At 35.5% G+C, this 24,145-nt stretch overlaps 7 protein-coding genes across 13 annotated transcripts; 4 read left to right on the plus strand and 3 right to left on the minus strand.

Annotated features, from left to right (window-relative positions):
- Window positions 1-7: 7 nt before the first annotated feature.
- On the plus strand, window positions 8-3,844 carry mEFTs (elongation factor Ts, mitochondrial). The gene is made up of 5 exons (XM_031982695.2): window positions 8-280; window positions 669-821; window positions 903-1,431; window positions 1,495-1,772; window positions 1,846-3,844. Exons 2-4 carry the CDS (start codon window positions 669-671, stop codon window positions 1,725-1,727), a joined length of 915 nt encoding a protein of 304 aa, XP_031838555.1. The 5' UTR covers window positions 8-280; the 3' UTR covers window positions 1,728-1,772; window positions 1,846-3,844.
- Window positions 1,990-2,531, minus strand: LOC116429594 (uncharacterized). The gene is made up of 2 exons (XM_031982703.2): window positions 2,277-2,531; window positions 1,990-2,212 (listed from the first exon to the last, which is right to left on the minus strand). Exons 1-2 carry the CDS (start codon window positions 2,529-2,531, stop codon window positions 2,063-2,065), a joined length of 405 nt encoding a protein of 134 aa, XP_031838563.2. The 3' UTR covers window positions 1,990-2,062.
- Window positions 3,594-13,921, plus strand: qua (villin like protein quail). 7 transcript variants are annotated; one of them, XM_076367009.1, is made up of 11 exons: window positions 3,607-3,745; window positions 3,908-3,954; window positions 4,222-5,037; window positions 10,346-10,438; window positions 10,793-10,909; window positions 11,255-11,595; window positions 11,702-12,464; window positions 12,598-12,784; window positions 12,856-13,104; window positions 13,200-13,496; window positions 13,572-13,921. In XM_076367009.1, the coding sequence occupies exons 3-11, from the start codon at window positions 5,020-5,022 to the stop codon at window positions 13,919-13,921; spliced, it is 2,415 nt and encodes an 804-aa protein (XP_076223124.1). In that variant the 5' UTR covers window positions 3,607-3,745; window positions 3,908-3,954; window positions 4,222-5,019. The 7 variants fall into 7 exon arrangements, with proteins under 7 accessions (XP_031838551.2, XP_076223124.1, XP_076223123.1 ...); XM_031982691.2 differs by lacking the exon at window positions 3,908-3,954 and having other exon boundaries at window positions 3,594-3,745; XM_076367008.1 differs by having other exon boundaries at window positions 3,908-5,037.
- Window positions 13,922-14,004: 83 nt separating this feature from the next.
- On the minus strand, window positions 14,005-15,529 carry Prosbeta2 (Proteasome beta2 subunit). The gene is made up of 4 exons (XM_031982701.1): window positions 15,376-15,529; window positions 14,956-15,135; window positions 14,551-14,866; window positions 14,005-14,391 (listed from the first exon to the last, which is right to left on the minus strand). Exons 1-4 carry the CDS (start codon window positions 15,435-15,437, stop codon window positions 14,116-14,118), a joined length of 834 nt encoding a protein of 277 aa, XP_031838561.1. The 5' UTR covers window positions 15,438-15,529; the 3' UTR covers window positions 14,005-14,115.
- Window positions 15,530-15,729: 200 nt separating this feature from the next.
- On the minus strand, window positions 15,730-18,289 carry Cdc6 (Cell division cycle 6). Its single transcript, XM_031982692.2, has 4 exons — window positions 17,631-18,289; window positions 16,625-17,548; window positions 16,341-16,552; window positions 15,730-16,251 (listed from the first exon to the last, which is right to left on the minus strand). The coding sequence occupies exons 1-4, from the start codon at window positions 17,911-17,913 to the stop codon at window positions 16,018-16,020; spliced, it is 1,653 nt and encodes a 550-aa protein (XP_031838552.1). The 5' UTR covers window positions 17,914-18,289; the 3' UTR covers window positions 15,730-16,017.
- Window positions 18,290-19,728: 1,439 nt separating this feature from the next.
- Window positions 19,729-20,848, plus strand: RsfS312 (ribosomal silencing factor RsfS-like protein, 312). The gene is made up of 3 exons (XM_031982702.2): window positions 19,729-20,130; window positions 20,259-20,519; window positions 20,593-20,848. The coding sequence occupies exons 1-3, from the start codon at window positions 19,800-19,802 to the stop codon at window positions 20,781-20,783; spliced, it is 783 nt and encodes a 260-aa protein (XP_031838562.1). The 5' UTR covers window positions 19,729-19,799; the 3' UTR covers window positions 20,784-20,848.
- A 330-nt stretch (window positions 20,849-21,178) lies between these two features.
- Window positions 21,179-23,855, plus strand: LOC116429587 (uncharacterized). The gene is made up of 5 exons (XM_076367012.1): window positions 21,179-21,613; window positions 21,691-22,160; window positions 22,230-22,432; window positions 22,521-22,660; window positions 22,729-23,855. The coding sequence occupies exons 2-5, from the start codon at window positions 21,781-21,783 to the stop codon at window positions 23,608-23,610; spliced, it is 1,605 nt and encodes a 534-aa protein (XP_076223127.1). The 5' UTR covers window positions 21,179-21,613; window positions 21,691-21,780; the 3' UTR covers window positions 23,611-23,855.
- The last annotated feature ends 290 nt before the right edge of the window (window positions 23,856-24,145 follow it).

The raw sequence follows: 24,145 nt of genomic DNA on the forward strand, positions 1-24,145 counted from the left end.
CTACGCAATACAGTAGGTTCCCGAAAAAAATGGAAATTTATTTTATATCTGAAATGAAACATGCAAACAATATATACGAAATGCTGTAAGATCAAAGTTAGATTAAAACTTTATTAATCGACAATCGATTACAAATCGGGATTCTGTAATTTTGAAACCTACACTATCCATTTTCCGAACTATTTTGCAATTGAATTTACACCACAACAGAAGGCGCCACTTTCGGAATTGATCTCAGTTCATCGTTTGTTACAGATTCGCTTTTCAAATCACGATTATAGTAAGTATTAAACTATAGAATTGTTATTTGAAAATATTCAAAGTTCTATGTGATAAATTATTGTGTAGTATCTTTGCAAAACGGATACCAAAGAATCTTACTTCTAAACGTTTGCCTTCGAATAGATTGACACTAACGACTACAATTGACTGCAGTTTCTAGGCAACGAAATTAATCGATTTCTGGAAAACTTGTAGAATTTTGTAATGAAATACTTTTTTAAAGTAAAAACAGTCATTATAATATTGTCGAGTTTAATTAACATACTGTTCAAATTGATATACAGACATTTTTAGGTTAGGTCCTATGCAGATACTGTAGCAATCTGTTGAATAATATTTATATATTTATTTGAACATAAACTGATAACATCAATGAAACATTGTAGATGATTCCACGTCAGCTGTATCGTTCCATACATGCAAATTATTTACTCTATACTTCAAAGAAAACATTACTATCAAAATTGCGTAAGAAAACTGGGTACACGCTGGTGAATTGCAAGAAAGCATTAGAACTACATAATAATGATCTGGAAAAAGTAAGGAATATAAATTTATCTAATGCTGATGTATATGATCATTTATAGAAACAAATTTTTAATTTTTCTTGAATGTTATAGGCAGAAGAATGGCTTAAAGAACAGGCTCAAATTCAAGGTTGGAGCCAAGCAGTTAAATTACAATCAAGAATAACATCTCAAGGCTTAATAGCAGTAGTGACTAACAACAATCATGGAGCTCTTGTAGAGATAAATTGCGAGACAGACTTTGTTGCAAGGAACAAAAAATTTCTTGATCTAGCTGAAACTATATTGTCTAGCGTACTAAAGCATGGAATGACATTTAAATCAGATGCACCTGTCAATAAAACAGTGTTATTCACAAATTGTATCAGTGCTTTGCCAGCCGACGATGGCAAAAGTTTAGGTGATCATTCTGCTTTAACCATTGGAAGTGTTGGAGAAAACATTAATATAAGACGTGCCTTATGCATGAGTGTCGGATCAGGTCTACACCTGTATGGATGTACTCATCCCACACCTATAAATCCAGTACCATCATCTTTTGGACGATATGGTGCTCTGGTGGCCATAAAATCTGACGAAGAATGTTCAACTCTAGGATTACAACTCTGCCAGCACATTATTGGTAATTATAGTTACTATGAAAGACTATATACAATTCTAGCAATAATATATTTCTTGACTTCAGGTATGAACCCAATAAAAATTGGAGATCCAAATGTTGATGAACCACATGTTGATATAGATGAAGAATCTTGTATGCTATACCAAGAATTTTTATTCGATTCTTCTGTATCCGTGCAACAACTACTGCAAAGTAAAAACACGGAAATTGTAGATTTCGCACGTTTCGAAATGGGTGAAGTAGTTGAAACAGAAACGCCAAAACAACAATTGGATTCTATAGAAACTTGCGGTTGAATACAAATTTCACTACTGTATTAATTCTGTTCACACTCTGAGAAAGTATATTACTATCTTGACAAGATACATAAACAAATTTACAAGCATTTCAATCTTTTATTTATTTTTGTTACAGATGAAATATTAGAACTGTTGTAATTAGTTGTTAAATGTAATTTCCATTAATAACTTGGAAAATTGATAAAAAGAAATATAATATATGTAAACAATAGACTGTATAGTCTAATATAAAGCACATATTTAGAAAAGCAGTATGGATTTAAAGGAATACAAGAAACAAATGCAAAGGATAAAATAACTTTGCAGCGCGAAATTTTAAATCGACATTCAAATTACTCATTTTCTATGTTTTCAGTGTTTGTCTCGCATGTTTCATTAGTAGACACCGATTTGTTTCGTCTTCGCCTGACAGACTTCCAAAGCCACGTTCGTGAGTCTTTTTTCCAATGACGAGCAATATCCTCCGGTGGATATTTCACTCCCTGAAAATTAAAATTGGTTGACCACTTGGTGTAACGCATGTATCAGAATATTCGAAAATCTTACTTGGAAATACAAAATATCAGGCTGATGAAGGAAAGTTTGTCGGCATGGAAATAAATCTGTGGCATTTACGCTGTATAATTCTTGATCGATGTCGTCGGATGGTTCGGTCTGAGTTATTTTGCTCGTTGGACGGAACGGATTACTAACTTCGATTGGGGTTTCCAGTCCCAAACGTTCCAGACACTCTTTGCAAACATCAAAATTCGCCTGTTTTCCAAGCAATCCGATATACACGCCGAGACATTTCAAATTCATATATATTCTCGTACAAAAAGAAAACTGAGCATGGATTAGAAATCATTGAAACCTGTACGCCTTGAGAACACATATTATATCCTCCAGTGCCGGATAAGCTCGTATCGCTTTTGATCCTCGTCACATTTTTTTCATCCCAAGTAAAATTTTCAACTGTTCGCGGAACAAAACGTGCGATTTAAGTGTCAATTGAAACGATTACGATTAGTAGTACATGACAAACAGCCACAAACCGCTCGAATGGTCGGATTCATCGTTTCTCCAGTCCATCGGTTTCTTCTTGGACTATGTAAAATTATCATAAAAAAGAAGAAAAAAATTTCTTGTATCTGTCAATGTCAGCTGACTAACACCGGCTACCGTTCGTCGTCGCGTTAAGAAAAATAACAACATCGAGCAACGCTCGAATAACAAACAGCTTTCGTAGAACGGTTCACGCATCTCCATTTGTGCATGCTGTGGCGCTGAATCATTTACTCCAATTTATTATTCAATTCGTATGGAAAATAAATGTTATTCGAATTATTAGTGTGTAAGTAGATTTACATTACTGGATATTACTGGTCGTATCATTCCTATAACATAACGCTGTATGTGTTAAATATTACAGACTTTCAAACACTTCCGTCATTTTACGTTCGTTTATGGCTAGCAAACAGGTCTCTGCATGAATATATGTATTCACGACCGTTTTATTAATTTTTCTTGCACCGATAGGACGCTCCATGCGTGCGGATAATGTGTATGTCGCATGAACGTGATACGACACGCGCTTCCGCTATAAAATTGTGCAAACAAAATATTAATACAAAAAAACCCTCTTATCACGAGAAGCGGAGATAAAATCAAAAGAACATAACTGCAAACACATCTCGTATATACTAGTTGGAACGATAACTCTCAGTTGCTGGTTATCTATCGTAATTCGCAGTGCTGGTTTCGTGTACGACACAAAAGATCAACATCATAATAGTGATTTTATTTCAGTAAACCCATTACAACAACAAGAAAATGATTTCTTAGAAATTTAATCAAATATTTATTCTACTTCTACCGAAGGTTTTTTCACCGACGTGTCTGTCGATCCAGCTGATCGACTGGACGAAGAAGAAAGGGATTTTCTCACCGATGGGTCGATCCAGCTGATCGACTGGACGAAGAAGAGAGGGATCTTTTCACCGATCCACAGTGTTTCGTTTAATGGAGAAAAATCAGTAAACTGAACTTTCACAGATTTCATCAATTTGTTATATAAAATGATGTTGAAAATTCATTGTAATTTTCGATAATTTTGATAAACATTTGTTCGCTAATCAGTAGGAAAAAAATTTTGAATTTGGGTTTCGATTTTTAAAATATTGACGACTATTTTTCAGGTGTATTCGTTAAACTATTAAAAAAATTGTGAAACAAAAGTTAGTCGGTAGGTAGTCAACGATAAGCTACAGTAACACAAACAGATAAAAAATTGTTTATTTAATAGAAAAGCAAGATTATCACAATTTTTTAGAATGAAAATGTATATTTCTTTATTGTAATCGATGCAGCTTTGTATTCTTTACAAAAAGAAGTATTAGAGTATTTACGTCAAAACTCCATTAGTTTAGAAATTATGACTTTCTTTCCGAAATCCCATACACTCGAGACACTGTGCGATAGGTCAGTCCGTAAAAATCCACGATTTAATTAGAACGCCCGGAGAGCCTTGCCGTGTTTCTGTGCAACCTCTTCGCATAAGTACCTACGTCCTACTTCGATAAATAAATAAAAGAAAACTGGGACGGTCGTTTGAGTCGGCTGCATCGGTCGCGGGTGTTCGCTGGGAGATGTAAAAACCGACGGGCGTTTTTCCCATCGGTCGACGCGTTACTTTACGGGGCTCGTATCGCCAAATACCTCGCGCGCATATTACACGCGGAAAGCGTAACAAGCGTGTCCCGCGGAGGCAACGCACTTAATCTTCCCCGCGATGCCTGGGGACCGTAATCTTGATCGTTACATCGGCATCCGTTATTCGAGTGAAGACAACCGACAGGGACCTGGAAGAGGGAGAGCAGAAGAATCAAAGGAACAAGGGGAAAAGGAAGAAGAAGAAGAAGAAGAAAAAAACGAGCATGGATTGGATAGAGAAGCTTCACAACGCGACGGGATTATGTTGGAAAGGTAGAGGAACAGGTGCGCTCGAGCGAGATGCGTTGTACACGCCATAGAACCGATGCCCGCATGGCTCGCTGCGTGTATTCAGGAGGTACCCGTTGGTCACGGGTGGCCGGCCCGGGGTTCCGGGCCCACTTCCGGACGAGTCCGCACCGGTACGGTTTCTTTTTAGTCAGGAACGCGTCGTATCAGTTGTGTTCGCGTACAGTTAGACGGCGTTGCTTCGTGCCGAACGCCTTCGTCTGCCCCTTCGCGCATATCGGCCACGGAATCGTTCGCTGCCTCGCTAAATGACGTGAGAGGAAATAACAGGTGGAAAAAGGAACACGCCATGGATTTCTCGAGACGGGTGAGTCGATCGGGAACTGCGCGCTAGAGGACCGGAAGAGAGGAGGCTAGTTCGAGGATCCGATGGTCGGGCTGTTCGCGCGACTCTCTTGAATCACCGATAACTTTTGTAGACTTCGATCGAACACGATCGTTTCCGGTAACATCGGTTCTCGGGGAATTTCTGTTCGAAAGTGAATTTCCAACCTTGAACACTTATTGCGGTTCAATTGTAATGGTTGCGTAAGTGTTTCTTGGGGAGGATGTTTTGAGGGATTCTCTTGAGTAGAACGATCTACGTCATTTGTAATGTTGCAAGAATCTGAATATGATTGAACGAGTTTTAATGTTGGGAGTACATAGCGATCGGAGCGATCAGTTTGGAATTCATTGTGACAACCGTGGAAGAGTTTCTTTGAGAGTTCGCACGGCTTTTATTGTAATGTCCACGCGAATACATTCGTTTATTTCATCGTCTTCATAATCTTGGTAACTTTGAAAGAAGGAGTATGAAATCGGTCAGTTTTACTGTCCGGGTGGGTCTGTATAGTATTAAAGCAGGATACCCGTCATGCACTAATTTTTCGAGGTATTTTTCAACTCACCGCGAGAGCTGAGAGTTTAATGCACGAAACATTTGTTTTCTTTTACAATTCAATTCCACGAAAATTGGGGCCAATAAAGACGAATGATTTTTGAATTTCGTTCAGAATTCACCCGCTGACTGATACTCAATCATTTTTGGAAATCAGAAGTTAAGTACGCATTTCCTTCAATGAAGGAACATTATTATTATACAAAAGTTTAATACGATAACTCATCGGAAATTAGCAGTAAATGAATATTATAATTACACTGTTTCCTTCGAGATAATTCTATTGCGTAGCCACATGTTCCTGATATTTTCAACGGTGTTTCGTTTATGTCTTCAAGGGGTTCATATCGATTTCCATCTACATGGTCATCGTTCAAAGGTCTTACAACAAACACCATGTCCCTTCACCAGTGGTTGCAGTACCTAAAAGTCATCGTCTAAAGCTTTATGATCATTGGCTGAAGTCTACAGCCACGAGAGGAGAACATTTTCTATAAGACCTCGTGTAAAGCAGCAATAATATAATTCATCGTTGCATAGTAAATGAATTCCGGTTATTTCTCGCATGTATCACACACTTTTATTCTTCAAAGATCCATCGTGTTCCTAGCAAGATGAGTAACTGCTGTAAACTTTACGAAACACTTTAACACGCGAATCTTTAGATAACTATGTACCGCCGCATGATATCCGCGATAGATTCGGTAATAAAAGAACCGTAAACCTCGCAACGATATCCAGCGCGCACAATGGTGTTAACCTTTGCGCTCGGGTAATTGTTGCATTAACATTTCGTGTATGAAGTTAAGGTCAAATGATGGATCACGGAGAGACAGGCTGTTAACACTTTACCGATCAAGACTGCCGCTCACTAATGATCGGCTTAACATTAAAACTACCGAGCATTCAGAATTTTTAACGTTTCCTTATAGAAACCAATTTCTCCAGTAATTTCCCAAAGAAGCATCAACTACACTTCCAACAATTTAGTCGCTCAGAAGCTGGGTTAGGTCGATTTTTTGATATTTTCTGATTTTCATAAATTTGAACGGAATAAATAATTTCCTTTCTAGGGTTTCACTCATTTTTTCTACGTTAGAAAGCCCTTCTTTTTATAGCTTCTGAATATGTTATACAATAATTTCAGGAGCCGTTACATTAATTTTCTCAATTTTTGTTTTCTGGACTTAACCGCACTGGTTTCTGAACGACTCAATTGTGAAAGAAAAATTTAGGAATGTAGTTCCAGTGTTAATCGTTGGCACTGAAAAGCCTATTAATAGGCTTCCAGCCGCTAAAGCGTTAAAAAGAAAAAGTAACGCGCGAAACACGGCTCAGGTCGAATGGAGAGTAGTAGAGAGAGAGAGAAAGAGGGAGAGGGAGAGGGGAGAGAGAGAGAGAGAGAGAGAGAGAGAGAGAGAGAGAGAGAGAGAGAGAGAGAGAGAGAGAGAGAGAGAGAGAGAGAGAGAGAGAGAGAACGGTCGCAAATCTTCACCTCCACGCGGAAGATCGCGACGGTCGTGGACGAGCGAGTGGGCGTGCAGCAAGTGCAGTCACCGCTTCCTGCCGCGAACGATCGTCGCGCGAGCCGGGCTCGGGACAGCACGTGTGCACGCGTATCACTCGGAAACAATGGCGAATGCACGCGCGCTCAGCCCTTCCCCCCTCGCCCCTGCGCTTTGCTGCACTTTGCTGCACTTTGCTGCACCCACACTGACGGTTACTAACCGAAGTTAATACCCTGTTACGTCACCTACACTGAAATATCTCCGTGCAAGACAACGGGCCAGCTCGTTGCACCGGCAATCCGGGAAAGCGTGGAGCAATTAGCGAGTCATTCATCAAGTGGAAACTTCAAACCGGAACGGGACGGCCACGCGACAACGAGGAAAAAGTAGGGAAGAAACGGATCCGGCGATCACCGACGCATCGAACTCGCGGAATCGTCGGCTTGGTCGCGCTATGATCCAAATCGAAGAATTTATCGTGACGTTTTTATGGAACTTTTGAACCATAATAGATATTCGCATGAAATTTCAACCGAACAGTAATGTGAAGTAATCAGTACGGGGAGAAATTTAATGGACATTTTAACAACAATATTATTATAGACATTATTAGACGCGATGCTCGCGCGAGCATAGGATTTTTAAAGGAATTTAACATATTCGCGTTGAATGAAAGTTTGATTCTTTCATCGTGGATTTAATGAATCCATTAAAATTTTTATATGAGCCACTCCTCAACCAATTTTATAGTCAAATCGCTTTGCAGACTCTGTATTTTGTATATTTCAGATACGCTTCTTTATTACCATGGAATAATGCAAACGTGAATTGGATTTTGACAAACCTTTGACATCACTTTTCTCCACTTTCTGTTTTGTGGAATTAACCGGATTTGGTTGATGAGCGGTTTATGTCAGAATTAAAACAATCGTATTGGAAGGCTGAAAATGCATAGTTTGGTCGCGATCTAATCTAGGATTTTGTGAACTGCAGAGATGAATAAAATTGCTTTCGTGCGGAGAAAACGTGTAGACGTATTTGGAAAACGGCTTGTAACGGTTATTAAACGACATCTCTTTTGAAAGTTGAACTCATCGAGACGTAATGCAAAATAGAGTTCCTACAACAGCTGTGGCTAGAAAAGTTTGAAAACCACTATTCCAAGGCAATGAACAATTGATTTTCTTTTTCAAGCAGTAAAAGTAGAGAAATTGAAGGGGATTCGTGTATTGTGAGTCAACCGCGAGTAGACGAAGTGGTCACATCCATTGTTAACAGTAGGAAAATAGTGTATTCAATTATGAAGAAATATTGTCGGAGCAATTGGCGACTACAGTCATAATAGAAAACTTGGATTCAGTAACGCACAGGACATTACAATAGATTTCTCCTTTCGAGAATCATCCGTCGGGACAATTTGTAATTCAATGTACTGCTAATTGCAACGATTCTCTGATGATCGCTTTACAGATTCAATTATCTCACTCTCTTTTTTTCTCCGATGAAACTCTGCTGTGAATCGTTTCATTTAAACTGTGCCGCTGTGCGCACAATCGCTGATTTTTTCAGATACAAAAACAATACACACACACACACACACACACCACGCACGCACACACCACACACGCACGCACATACACGCCCGTTTCTCCGTAACACTTATTCCGAACATCCTGTTATAAGGAAACATCGACATTCGTAGAACTAACACGGCAATTAATTTTCGATAAGGCGGTGATTCTTTTTGGAATTGTATACTCGCGCAGTGTACACAGTCGCGGTTCGGTAACAATGGAATGCGTCGCGTGGACGCGTGTCAAGGCAATTACTATTACGTTTTGAAGCTTTATCGAAATTTTATTTTACTAACACTTTAAAAGCGATAAATTAAAATCTTATTCTAATAAAAGTTTATAACAAATGTCATCCGATTCGATGTCTCTGACATTGATTAGAAATAGTCTCGATCGACGCTTCACATTTCCTAAACGAGAGAAACTATGAAGTTTCCATATTTTCCCGTTTCTCGAATATAACCATACAATTTGATCGTAATGATAATTATTGTATTTAGTAGAATGTACATATACAATGTATTTAGTACAATAATAGTATGATCGTTGTTGTCAAATTCTTTCAATATCATTGAATAGCACCTACAACTCAATGTCAGGGAACATAAAGGAACATTTTAGGTTTGTTTAATTCTTTTTTCATTATTCTTTACTACGATGAGTCAGCAGTAACTATAAATAGCAGCCTTTATCAACGATTAAAAATTTACATAAACGCTAAACAATTACTCTGGCGAATATCGGGGCAACGTTGGGACCGCGACTCGAGCACCGCTCTATCGTAGGATCGTGGATCACCTGTGATTAAGTCCTCCGGAGGACTTCGCTCTCGCGAGTTCCCATACCCTAGTTTTCTGCCGGCGAGCGTGGCGTGCGAGCACCGATCGCGTTTCTCCGTTGCGAAATTCATGCGCGCGCGATCGTGCCGCGAGGCTGGGCACGATCAGAAAGGATCGAACCGGTGCTCGTTCAATTTAATACGGAAAATCAATCGGACCCGACGCGATTCTAGTGTTACCCGAAGGAATCCTGAAAAGACACGATCCCGAGGATCCCGTGGACTGGAAACGACAAATGTCGGAATTATCGGCGAGATTCGAAGAGACGGTGCGTACTAGAGAAAAAGGGGGGAAAAAAAGAGAGAAATAGAAAAAACAGAAAGGATAAACTCGAGGGAAAGCATGGGAAGAGTGACAGTTTCCGGAAACCGTGGTAACGGTATTACACTTTCGACGATGCGATCTTTTGAAAATTGAAAAGAACCGTTCGCTGAGTTCGTTCTCGCGCGTCCACTGAAAAGTACCGTTCCACGCTGAGAATAATCGACCGTATAATTTCGTTAATTGCCCTTTCCCCTCCGCGATTGTTTCGGTTTTCTTCTTTTCCCCTTTATTCCTTTTCGTCCGATATCGCGCCTGTTAATTGGAGCTTCAAAGCCCTGGAATTAAAGTTTCCTGATAATAACGATACGGGTCGGCTTTTATGAGAGCATAAAGGGAGGTGAATGGTATATAAAATCCGTGGAAGTTCGCGGAAAGCTTAATCGAAGCAAAGAAAAGCATTCGTCGCTAACAATAAGTCGCGCGCGTGTGACTCAACGAAACCCGTGGATGATCGATGATTTTCTTAGAGAGTTCTGTTGATTCGATGCAGGACGATAGGAGCTGCCGTTCTGACGACTCCAACGGCGATATCTTCAAGAATGTCCCGAAGAACAGCACTACGTTCCGTGTTTGGAAAATCGAGGTAATTTTCTACTGATCTTTCTTTCGCCTTATTAAAAAATGTCACAGGATGGTCCGCTTTCAACATTGAAACCGGCGAGAAGACAATTCTTCAAATAAAATAACAATTTCTTTCCGTTCAACGAATACGTGTGTTGAAGAGAAATCTTCATAGTTGAATTTCTCAAGGCTAAAATTTCATTCACGAACATCTTACTCTGAACTATCAACTTATTTCTTTACAAGGAATTATACCCTCGTCGCGACGTCGATTAACGGACCACCCTGTAGATGCGGCGCGGCTGTTCAAGGGATTAAGAAACACAACGAGTGAAAGTACAAAATACGAAATTACATTTTAATGTCGATGCAATAGGGTTTACGGGTCGCGGCCGTCACCGGAAGTAACATCGGATACTTCCTCTCAGAGCTGGCATACATTATCTATGCAGTGTCGCCGAAGGACGGTCCGCTCCCTTATCCTGGGATGCCGGTAATTATTCTCCATTAGTGATATGTTAATTTCTACCGTGCCCTTTTATCACGAATATTATTCTGAATTCTCAAGGAAAAGGTATTCCCTACAGTCGTTTCAAATAAAACACTGTACCGAGAAAAGTTGGTAAAAGATATTTCACAAAGACAGTATAAAAAAGAATATTTATTTAAAACTGTAAATCTAAAGAGAGAAGGTAAGAGAAGAAAGGAACAGTATCTTCTATTCAGTCGTTTTTCTTTCTCAATTAAAGTTATGTGTGTTTAAAGACGCTGGGTATAAAGGTTGTCACTCCGGCGAATCAATTTAACATGATTAATCCAACGAAAATTATTCAAACAGGTTAAGGAGCTGAAATCAGCTCCAGCAGTACGTGTCATTCATTTCTGGATTGGATCGGCGTGCGACTCGACGATTTCCGGGGCAGCCGCCCTCCGCGCTGCGGAGCTGGACTCCCAGATATCCGCCACGATTCTTCTGCGAGAGGCGCAGGGCCGCGAAAGTCCGAGGTTTCTAGCGTACTTCCGGCAGCATTTCGTTATCGAGAGGCTCCATTTCGAGCCGCCTTCTTGCACACTGCACAGAGTCACCGGTGTGGCGATCCCTATCTTAACGGAACTCGAAAAAGTACACTGGGACCATTTCAGTTCACGCGACGTGATTCTCGTAGACGTCCTGTCCAAGTATGTTCTAAGTCCACTCAAAGAAAACTCTAAATAAAGTTGAAGAAAACTGATCATTTTTTCGCAGTTAGCGTAATAATGATCTATTTCGTTTCTTTTAAATCAGGGGCATCATTTTCCTATGGCTGGGATCGTTATCAGATCCACTGCATAAACGACACGCGGTAACCGTCTTAGAAACGAAGAAAGAGAACAACAATGGACGTGTCGTCATCGTGGAAGATGGTTACGAGCAGACTCTGGCTGACGATGAAAAGCAACTATTCGCGAGCATTTTGGATCCATCTACAAGGGTGGTTCAACCAGATCGTCCTCACAGAATCAACACGCCGGCCCCCGTTAAACTATATAGGTGCAGTGAGCAATCCGGCAAATACAAGGTAGCAGAGCTGAAGTCTGGACCGATTCTACAATCCGATCTCACGTCTGAGTCTGTTTATCTGATTGATCGCGGCGAGGCCGGTGTATGGGCTTGGGTCGGACACGGAGTTAACGCCAGAGAAAAGCTGGAAGCTGTGCGCAACGCACGTGGATTCGTGAAAAAGAAGAACTATAGCAACGGTGTCTCTGTTGGTAGAGCAATTGAAACTAGCGAACCAATAGAGATGAAGGCTCTTGTTAGGGGTTGGGAACCATCAAAGAACAGACCGCTCTCCCTGCCGCCTAGCTTCGAGCCGGATTACATGAACGAAAGACCCAGGATGGCCGCCGAATGTCAATTAGTTGATGACGGATCCGGTGAAAAGACTCTTTGGAGAGTAACTGAAAAGGAAGGAATGGTCCAAATTGAAGATAAAGGCATATACTATGCGGAGGCTTGTTACGTGATGTGTTACAAATATGGTCAAGGACGCAAGAGCAAATGCATAGTACGTATCGTAGGAATGTTACAAGGAGTCCCATACTAAAAATTGATGTAAAAAGATTAGAACGAGACATTTTGGACAGATTTCACGTAATCTCTTACCTTACGTCTGAATTTTACAAACAGTAATATTATAGGTTTACTGTTGGGAAGGAGTTCATTCTATAAAGGTAGACCGAGAAGCTGCTTTAGAAGTCGCTTGCCGTCTGTCAGAAGACAGTTCTGCTCAGCTAGTGAAAGCGTGTCAAGGCAGAGAACCACCTCATTTGCTTCAAATTTATGATGGAAAATTGAAAATACTGGCTGGAAGACATCGTGATTCTCGTTAGTAATATACTAAACCTTGTACCATTTGTTTCATCCGAAAGTTTACCGTTAAATTATTTTATTCGCAGCACCGGAAAAGTATCTTGTCAGAGTTTTTGGGTCTACGCCTTATTCATCGAAAGCAGTCGAACGTCCTTTGCGATCTAACAGCCTCGATTCTAGTGGAGTTTTCATTCTGTTCTCGGATATGCCTGTGGTATGGTGCGGCGGTAAAAGTACAGGCGACGCTCGACAAGCTTCAAGACGACTTGCGCCTAGAAATGCACTGTTGATGATTGAGAACAAGGAAGATAATGATTTCTGGGTAGAGCTTGGAGGTAAAATGATAGCTACAGCGTACGGATACTAGTTATGTAATCTAATAGAGAACAAAAATTGTTAGATAAAGATGTTAAAAAATTGTACTCTTCAGGTAAAGGTACTTATGGCACAGAAACTGTCGACATGGTAGAGGAGCTTGAGAAACATTTGTATCACTGCCTAACCGAAGGAGATACGTTTGTTGGAGAAGAGGTTCTTGGATTTGGACAGAACTGCCTTCTTCCAGAAGCTATTTGGTTGCTAGATGCTGGAAATGTAATATGGATCTGTATTGGGAAATCTTCAACGCCTAAGTCATTAAGGGAATGCGTGTACGATGCAATGGTGTTCCTGTATACTCATCCAACTAGTCGAGATAGAAATACTACAATTTCTGTAATTAAACAAGGTATCATAAATCGTTCATTTATAAAAAGTTAAATGTTTGTGAACTTCTAATGATTTTTCTGCTCTTTTATTTCAGGTGCTGAACCTTCAACATTCATAGGACTCTTTGACAATTGGAATTACAATTTGTTGAGGGACTATAAATCGTTTGAAACGTTTTATACACTATTGCAAGATAAAGAACCATTAACGAAGATGCAAATATCGTCAAAGTCATCGAGCGTTTTTGATAGCTACGTGAAATATCCCCTTTCTATATTGAAAAACGATCCAGAAAATTTACCACCCGGCGTTGATGTGGCTCGCAAAGAGATGCACCTTACTTTCGATAACTTTATTGCCATTTTTAAAATGGAACCAGACGAATTTGTAAAATTGCCTCCTTGGAAGAGGCAAAGATTGAAGCAATCTGCAGGCCTTTTTTAACTTATAGATCTCTACCCCGTTATAATAAAGTTTGTATGATAGTCATTATAAGATAATCAAAATATAAGAATATACATCTTGAATTTTATTGTTTGGAATTAAGTTTATTAATCAAAAGAACATAAGGCCAAAAGGCTCTGTTGTTAAAAATTAGCATACCATGAGCTTATACTTAGAAATACCTAATGCACATTTCAAGATGAAGTATCCATTGCTTCCTCTGTAACTCTACGAATAGTTTCTTCTTCGATAATTATAGGATGAACTGTTTTGCTGAGTATGGCAGTGGTACCCCGCTTGTATCGATACGATATTGAACGTTCTCCTTTTACATTAGCGATATCGTAAGGTCGCAAATAATCAACGGAACCCTTACGTATGACGCACAGATCAACGTTAGAACCAGAAGCCAAATCATTGAATACACCAGCACGTATTGCATCCGCTACAAGTTCTTTAGCTTCCTCTTCCTATATGCAAATTACAATAGAAATTTATTACATAAAAATGAAATATGCACAGAACACTTCTTAACAAATTTTGTGATTATTAGGACTGATGATTATTTGAAGAAAATATGAATTCAATATAATAGTAAACCACATTGATGTTATTATGTTTATCCTTACATTCATATCAGGTTTCCATCTACTTTCAAATACAGCCATTGCAGCTAATGATCCAGAACCCATAGTGGTATACATATGTTTGTCTGCTGATCCATGAGGATAAATACAATATAAATGTGGTCCATCTAAATCACAACCTCCTAATATCAAAGCTGCTCCAATGCGACCTCGATAACGGAATAATAATTGTTTAATCATTGCATTGGCAGTGCAAACAGGTACCACACGACCTGTGTTCAAACGATGTAACTCCAACTGACTGGCTATCATCTGAGTTGTCATCTCAGTATCAGCAGCAGTCCCTGCACCACAGCAACTTCAAAATAATAATTAATTAATTATCCATTATTTAATATTATAAGCAAAATTACAAGTCAACAGAATTAATTTTAATGTTAAACTTACTACATATTTTCAGCAAGATAATGAATTTTACTACAATTTTTATCAGCTACTATGGTATCTTCTGTTGCTCTTGTATCACCACCAAGTATGACCCCATCCTTATAAACAACTCCAGCAATAGTTGTTCCTGTTTTAACAGCTTTTGGAGCTTGATATCCTTTCTTGATCAGTAAATTATTTCTACAATAACATAAAATTAAATGAAATTTTTTAGTCCTTTAATTGTAAATAATACGCTGATTTTGTTATCGAATTTGTTATTATAGTTTACTGGAAAATATAACTAATAATTAAAAAATGACACAGCAGTATTAATCCATAAGAGGTTATGTACCCGGGAATATTACTTTCCACTTTTCGAATTGTACGTATACATTGATGTAAATTTTTTCAATAATAAAGTTTGTAAGAATGGATTACCTTTGACATAGATCGAAAGAAAATCCTGGCGCAGGGATTTCAGGTACAAGCACTGAAGACATTATTGAATCTTTACACTCAAACCGTCAACAAGAGCACAGTCATGCGAAACTATTTTATGAATGTTAACGCTTGCCAGAAGATGGCACTTTCAACGGACGCATATTTACATAGAGATCCTTACACGCATGCCTTAACTACACAAAATTACCAGATGCTTTTTAAAAAGTTTTGAAAACTTACAAAAGTAACAATATTGTTTTCAATGACAAACTGTATGTGGGTAACATTAATTTAAAAAATCTAACAATCTGATATACTTTTTAATCTTCATGGTTCAGTACAAATAATAAATTTGATTAAAAACAATACATTTATTACAGGTAAAATACAACAATATGCTCATGATATAAAATACAAAAGAAAAACACATTTTACTTCGATAGAAAAATCGTTCCGATGGAAATATAAAATACTGTAACAAAACTTTGGACAGTACTTTCATATTGCATGAATGGTTTTAAACTACTATAAATTAAAAAACTAATATAGAGAACTGACGTCATGCTTAGCTATAAAAATATATTGCGTCTCCTGATGTTCGATAAAGCTTAAAAACATTAACAACTTCTATAAACGCATTTACAAACAAGATACATCGTTAATAATTTCTGCCATCATATTTCTGTCTTGCAAAGCTGCATCCAATTCTTCTTGGTCCCATTCTAAATTAACTTTCGACAAACGGGGTTCCTTTTTTCTCGCCAATTTTAAGATACCTCTCGTTTCTATCAATGAACATAAACTTACGAATTCAGAACCATCGACAGCATGAATATTTCGTTTCTTGCAAACTTTTTTATATACTTCATGCAACTGCAACAATTATTAGAGTTACAATTATATACATTATAATTAAACATTTACTTACAAATATATTTAATTTTATGTAATCGCACACTCACTCTTCCCACTGTCACATCTTTATTTCTTCCTTTATTCAAAATCAAAAGAAGAGAACATAACAACAACTTCTGCTGTAAAGGAAATGTGCTTTCTTCTTTCTGAATATTTTGAGATCCTCCGTAAACTCCATTTAATACAGTAATAACTTCTTTCAAATCAACTGGTTTTTCTGCTATAGACTGATGTTTTTTGGGACTACCAGTATTTGTTTCTATAACGAAAATACATTGTTTAATTGTATCTTCTAATATGACTATCTTTCATAATAAATAAAAATACAAACCATTGTCATTTGTGGGTTGTAAAACTTGTACTAATTTGTGAGATTCTGCGAGCTCTATTACTCTTCTACTTATATCCAAAGCTCTCCTAATATCTCCGGAAACTGCAGCAACTTTCCCAGCTAACATTTGCACTGCAGTTCCAGTAAAAAGATCTGATACTTTAGCTTCACTCAACCTTTCAAGTATTATATTATAAATTTGTTGTTTAGTGTATGGTGGAAAATGCATTAATTTTGGTTTTAATTCACATCTAGCCTGTAATCTGGGTAATACTCTATCTGTCAAGTCCAAGGCATTGGCAATACCAATGAGAAGTAATTTTGAATTACGTATCAATGGCCATTCAAAAATTGAATATAAAACAGATTGGTTTTTGCTTTCTAACTGATCTAATTCATCCAAAATTAATAGCAACATTTTATGCTTAGAAATTAGATATTTTTCAATAAGCATTTTACTATTCTTTCCAGATTTTGGAACAGACAAACCTAATTCCTGAATGATTTTCCCATAAATTGTAACAGCAGATTTCATGGTTGTACAATTAACATAAACTACTTTAAATTTTGTTTTAAACTCAGGCTCAAGCATAAGTTTTGAAAGACATGCTGTTTTTCCAGTTCCTGGAGGTCCTGATATGTACAAGGAAGCGGATGTTCCATTTTTCAGATGTTCCTCCATAAATTCTTGTAATTGAGTTAATTCTGGTTCTCTACCAGGTAAAGTTTCAGGTACTGAACTATGTAAAGCTTGACGAGCATTGCGGTACTTTTCTGAACCAAATAATTTTTTAGGAGCTAATTTGTCTTCCTTATCTAGAGATGTTAAGTGCAATTTGTCTAAAATTGTAGAAGGTGTTGTAGGTGAAACTTGCTCAACCTTCCCTATCCTTTTTTGTTTACGAGGTGTAGAGTCGATATCCTCTGAAACATATACAAAAGAAAATGTTATAGACCTAATATGTTATCAAAAAATTCAAAATAATAATACGTCCTAATAACATACTGTCAGAACCACTAGCTTTTCGTACGCGTCGAGAGCTTCCAACAACTGCACGTTTGGAGTGTAATTTCACATTATCTTCCACCAACGAATTCTCTACATCTGAATCGGAATCCGATTCACTGCTACTGAAGGTAATTAGTTTCTTCACTGTTGGCGTATATTTATATGAAGTTTCTCGAGCAGTTGCATTAGTAAAGTCTTCTTTCACAATGTTATTTTTGACCCCGTAAAACGAACACTTCTTTCGTATATTAAACGGAATCGTCGTTTGGACATTTGTCATTTTAATGTAGATTTCAGTTCAATGATATTAATACGTAACAATTTTCTCTTCTCGAAGAAAACTCTTTCTTAATCCAGCAGTGAAATTTTTAAAGCAAACTTCATTTGTCGCATTATCTATTAACCTACAAGCGGTTCTTTTTAAAATTTAGTCCTTAAACGAGTTTTTCTGGATACACTTATAATATCAAATTTATTAATGACACTTCTTTTAATTCAGATATAAATAACGTAGTCTATATACATATTAAAATACCGTCAGGAAAACACGTTTATACGCGCGAACAAGTGCAATCTAATGTGAGTTTTCGCGGGAAGGTGCTTCAAACGCGGGAAATCGAGAATACGTGAACACGAATAGATAAACGTGAAATTTCCCGCGTAAATAACTATTTGAAAAAAATATAAAGGGTTATGTTGAAATGTCAACAATACAAGAAATAATCTACAATTATATTTATCGTTTTACGAAATTTTATTAAATATTATAATTATTTTATTATATATATCTAAAATTATTTAGATTAATATAATAACTTTTCATGACATACAATTTTTCCGTCCTCTAGAGGCAAACGGACGAACTACACGAAACGACGTTTCCGGAGTTCTGTCGAAACGAGCGTTTCTCTTCCATATTGGCATTAGAAGCCGAAGGAGACAGCGGGAACGAAATCCGCAAAAATCGAGATATTCTAGAATAATCTAGAAATCTCACAAATCTAAAATGAGAGCGAAGGTTAGTTTGTATTAATATTTTTTAATTCATCCTAATATTTTTTGTTATAAATTAGTAATTATCTGTTTCTTAAATGTACATTGTTTTTGGTTACAAGGTGCGTGGATACTTGACACATTGTTACAGATAGAATCATTTTTGCTATAAAAGTAGAACTTCTTTAACGTATTTAAAATTTGTTTAAATATTCAATTGGTTAAGTACTTAAGGATTTGTTTTTTTAACTCTTATTGTTGTAAAAAGTGGTAAATGGTTATCACAATAAGCTCGGCGAAAAGAGGTTAACTAAGGTTTACCTTCAATTTTCAGTGGCGTAAGAAGAGGATGCGCAGGCTAAAACGTAAAAGGAGGAAGATGCGTGCGAGGTCCAAATAAATTTTATATTAACGATCTCTGTAAGTATATATGTTATATGCTTTACTATTTAACTATGTTAGTCTTCATAATTTTATTGAATGCAAATATATACTGTATAAATATCTTCATAGAAAGAGAACTATTTTTTATTCGATAAAATATCTAATAAAAATAGACAATTTCTATTTATCAGATATAAGCATAATATTATATGTTAAATAATTATGTTTCAGAAAGACATATGAAGTGTATTAACAATAAACAACTAAAGATTCTTTATAAACATTATTTTATTTAATTTTTCTATTAAAGATTCATTTCTTTCATTTTATTGTTAAGAATAAATGTTAAATTTACCAAATATTTGTTCCAGCTGTGACCATGCACATAACATCAGTTGCAACACAATCAAGTTTCATCAGCCTGAATAATGATATATCAACAGTTTGATACACACTTCTAGTACCTTTGTGCAGAGAGTTCTGTTTCATTAATGTACGTGTCTTGTATGATTAAACGAACCTTATTAAAAAAATAATACAAAGAGCTCCTTTTTTTATCCAATTCTATTCGCTTAAACCTAAGACTGTAATTTTATAAAAAAATTAAATTAAAAATTATACATTTTAATCTACATTATAATATTCATTTTACATAGTTGTTTCTCATATGGTTACATATGTCCCATTGATTATAAAAACTAATACATATATGAAGTACCCTGTACACAGAAACCCAAACCTAGTTTTACATACAATTATAAACATAACCTTGCTTGTAACGCGTGCAAGATGCGTAAACAGTTGTTTTCCAATATATTAGAAGTAAGAAAATTATGTTACGAGTATTTTAAACCATGTATAAATAATACAATTACATATTCTTACTTAAAACAAATTAAACATTTTTCGACAGAAAAGAATGATAAATTTAAAAATGTCGAAAATTTAGATGATACCTCACATAACCTTTCTGGTTCATTGAGTTCCAGTTACAAAGTCTTTGATGATAAAGATTCAGAAATTATACGCGATATTGGTGAGAAAGAAAAAACTATTCAGTTAAAAGATTTGCAGTCTGAAGAAGAATATTATGATCCTTATGAAGGAATAAATTTAGAACGTAAGTTAAAATAAAATTGCTATATAGTTAGATTTATTTCTTCAATATATTTAATGTGGAAGATATCAATTTGTTTAAAAATGGAAAAGGAGAATTTGTAGTGACAATGAAAATAAAATATTTTTTAGGTGGAGTTAGTGGAGTATTTGAAATAGAAGACTTGGTGTCATTGTTGCAAAGAGAAAAGGCGCAAAATATTTTTGTGGTAACAGTTCCTCCTAAACTATCATATGTTAGTTACTTGGTTGTAGTCACAGGAAAATCACAGAAACATATGATAGCCCTTGCTACTTTTATACGTAAAGTATACAAATTGAAAAGACATAAAACAGATTTAATACCTGTTATTGAAGGACAAGAATCAAAGGATTGGGTAGCTCTAGATTTAGGTACGTATACATATAATATTTTATGTATTCATAAAACAGTAAAAAATTAACATTTATATTGTTTATTTTATAGGTAATATAGCATTACATGTTTTTTCAAAGTCTGCACGAATATTATATGATCTAGAAACATTATGGTCTGTTGGTGCTGATTATGAAAATAAAACTGGAAAATCATCTGTGGATATTATGGAACAATTTAATAAATTTCTGTCTGATATGAATCCTATTGAAGATAATAATATAAGGAATGACAATAAATAAAATTGTTATTAATCTGTAATATATCATCATTTTAAATAAATATATATAATAAAATAATAAAAAAATTATTTATTTATCAAATTTTGATCCCTGTATGTACAAAGCATTATAATATTTAAATTTTTGAAACTACTTATTCATTGTCAGTTTTGTTATATTTTATATAGTAAACTATGTATATATTTATATATGCATATACATTATGAATGAATAAAACTTCAGGCAAAAAAAAATGTATAATAAAAAGTTTTTTTATTAAAACTTTTATTATAAAGAATACTTTAAACAATTAGTTCATAATTTAAAATATAATTATTATCTAATAATATACGAATTATTTAGAACGCATGTGCGATCGTGATTTTTCCTACACATAACGATAGGGGTTCTCCCACTACCTCCTCTTCACGTTTGTGTAATGATTATCCTTCCTTCAGCAATTCACTCAGCGTCCGTATCTGCAGGCGCTTTATCACGTACTAACAAAATGGAATCTTATCGAACTATCTACTCCATTTTAAACGTTGGCTGACTAATCATTCCAATATATATATATATTCTCCATTTAATTCGAGCTGTCATAAGTAGTTTCAAATTTTGTGTGTCGGTAATAAACGTATTACCGTAGCTTTGTACTGTACCATTTTTCGAAAACTACATCGACACTTCTGAAGTTTACATAAAATTTATAAGATAATAAATGATTATCATAGTAAATCTAAAATAAAACATGTTCTTTCATTAAAATATATGCAATTAAATTCGTCATAAAAGCAGTTTCTTTCCCTGTGATTAAAAGGGCAATTAATTTTCAAGATTATTTGGGTAATGTACGTGAACTTTTAAAAGTGTCTACATTTTTATTAAATCATAACGTTTTACTATATTTTGTTACTTTTTATTTTAGCAAATCGTATGATTACAAACCATTCACAAAAATATTTATAGTAGGAAAAGACATAAAGACAAAAAAAAAATGAAATGGTGAAAAATATATATGTATCCACAAAAAATGGCAAATAATTTAGAATCAATTTGTAAAAAGAAATCTACTCGATTTTTACAAGTTCCTTTAACATCAACTGAACAAATTTATTTTGTTTTTTTAATTCCAACATTGATTGCCTGTTTCATATACATAATCCACTTCTCTGCTGACTTGGTAGTTGCTGTACAACATTTTAGAGAAAATAATCCACTATGGGGATATTGTACTATTGCTTTTATGTATGCACCAGCAATTATGTACTTTATGCTAACTGTTTCGAGGCCAGATTGGTGGATGACAGATGACGATAAATTGACAAAGGGTGTCTTCATTTGGTTCTGTCTTCAACTATGTCAATTGATTGGATTCGTCTTTTTTTCACTGTATAGGTACCAATTATTTTCTTTTAATGTTATTAACATTATTTAATTTTATTACAATAATTGATATTTACTTAGGTACGCAGGGCTCATAGTGTTATCTGTGGATGCTATTATATTATCTGGGAAGGAAAGAACTAAGACTCTAAACATAGCAGCTGCTCCAGCAGCTATAGAACTGTACCTTTTTTTACAAGCTTGGTTCCAGGCAGCTCCTCAAGCGATCTTTCAAATGCATTTACTCTTTCGTGAATCATCGTTTCATCAGAGTCACCAGTCTGGTACTTTTATTTAATATATTATTTGTAATATAACAGGACTTAAGAAACATAGAAACAGTACCAACTGTAATAAATACTTTTTTTATAGTTGTCATAAAAGTACTTTCTATTGTTATGTCTATTGTGATACTAGCCATTCAAACTACTTCCTTTCAAAGATTTGAAAGTCAACGTATTAATGGTAGAAAATTACCATGGGCAATGTGGTTAAGGAAGTACTGTATTCAGGTACTTTAATGTGATATAGTTTAAATAGATCTTACCAAATTGATATCTTACTTCGCCTATGTAATTAGGAACTCTCTGATCTTGAAGAAAGGACACCATTAAGATTACCTGATGCAAAACAAGAAGATACTGCACACATGAATAATGTCACTGAAGAATCTATAAAAGAAGACGAGGAGAAGGAACAAGTTGAGCCTCATGTTTCTTTAGGTCGTCAAATATCTGTAACACCTCCATTACCACCAAAAAATGTACAGATTATACCACCTCCTATGCCTCTGCGAAGAATTACCACAGTCATCCCTTTGCCTATACCTGATGTACCAGCTCCACCAAGACCAGATTCAATTTGTACAATCCTAGAAACTGAGCCTGAAAATGCATTAACTAAATCAGTGTCTGTTATAGATTCAAACAAAAACGCAGATGATTCGCACAGTTTAAAAGTTCCACAACGAAGGTATACACACAAAGGTTTAGAAGATGATGACCCTGTAGGGAAATTCTTATGTTTTTTATGGTGGTTTTGTTTCATTTTAGCACGCATACTTTCTATTACTGTATTCTATGAATTTTATCCGCTTTACTCAGCTATCGTAATTGGCATACACTATGGCATTATGCTGTTGTATATCTTTTATTATACAAAATATTATGATATTATTACATTTTTTGTTAATTTATGGTTAGGATTAATTTATATAGTGAGTTTGATTGAGTATAAAATTAAATTTAAATATGCAGATAAATGGCTGTTACCATACTATGTCTTTGTAATACTGCAGAATACGCTTCTAACATTAGCTTGGTACTTCTGTGCAGACTGGGATGGGTTTTGGTATTTTTATACATTTTATGTAATTTTTGTAAGTATGGCGCTCTGTATTTTATCAACACTATTTTATTACATTCTACTTAAGCCAAAGAAGCATAGAATATACATCAGTTGACAAACAATTGATATTACTTTACAGTAAAAAAGTTCATTGACTTGTGATTTTAAAAATGCTTTAATCTCTTTTTCAATTGCATTAACATTATCATTTTTCATATTTATATTAGTTCTATTCAGTTTCAGTCTGTATATAAAGATACATTAATTGTTTAACAACAATGATAAAATAGTTAATGCAATTAAAATTACAATTGTGTTTTTGTAATGTAAAATTAAAAACATTAAGGACTGATACCTATTATTAGATAATATGTTAAAAATGTAAATGTATTTATCGTATAATACTATAAATTACAGGTAACTAGTTTATGTAATATTTATAGAAAATGATTGATTTAAAAAAGTTTTACAAATAGTATATTCGGCAGCATTGGTCTAATCTGCGAATTTTATATTTGTACAGTAATATTTACAGTACTATGCATTTATATACAAAGATAATTCTATATATCTATATGGATACTTATAAGTATTAAAGTATAAAGAATATATATGTATATATTTCAATTTGTGTTTTTAGTTTTGAAAAC

Source organism: Nomia melanderi, chromosome 4, assembly GCF_051020985.1.
Source record: "Nomia melanderi isolate GNS246 chromosome 4, iyNomMela1, whole genome shotgun sequence".
In the NCBI taxonomy this organism is placed as follows: domain Eukaryota; kingdom Metazoa; phylum Arthropoda; class Insecta; order Hymenoptera; family Halictidae; genus Nomia; species Nomia melanderi.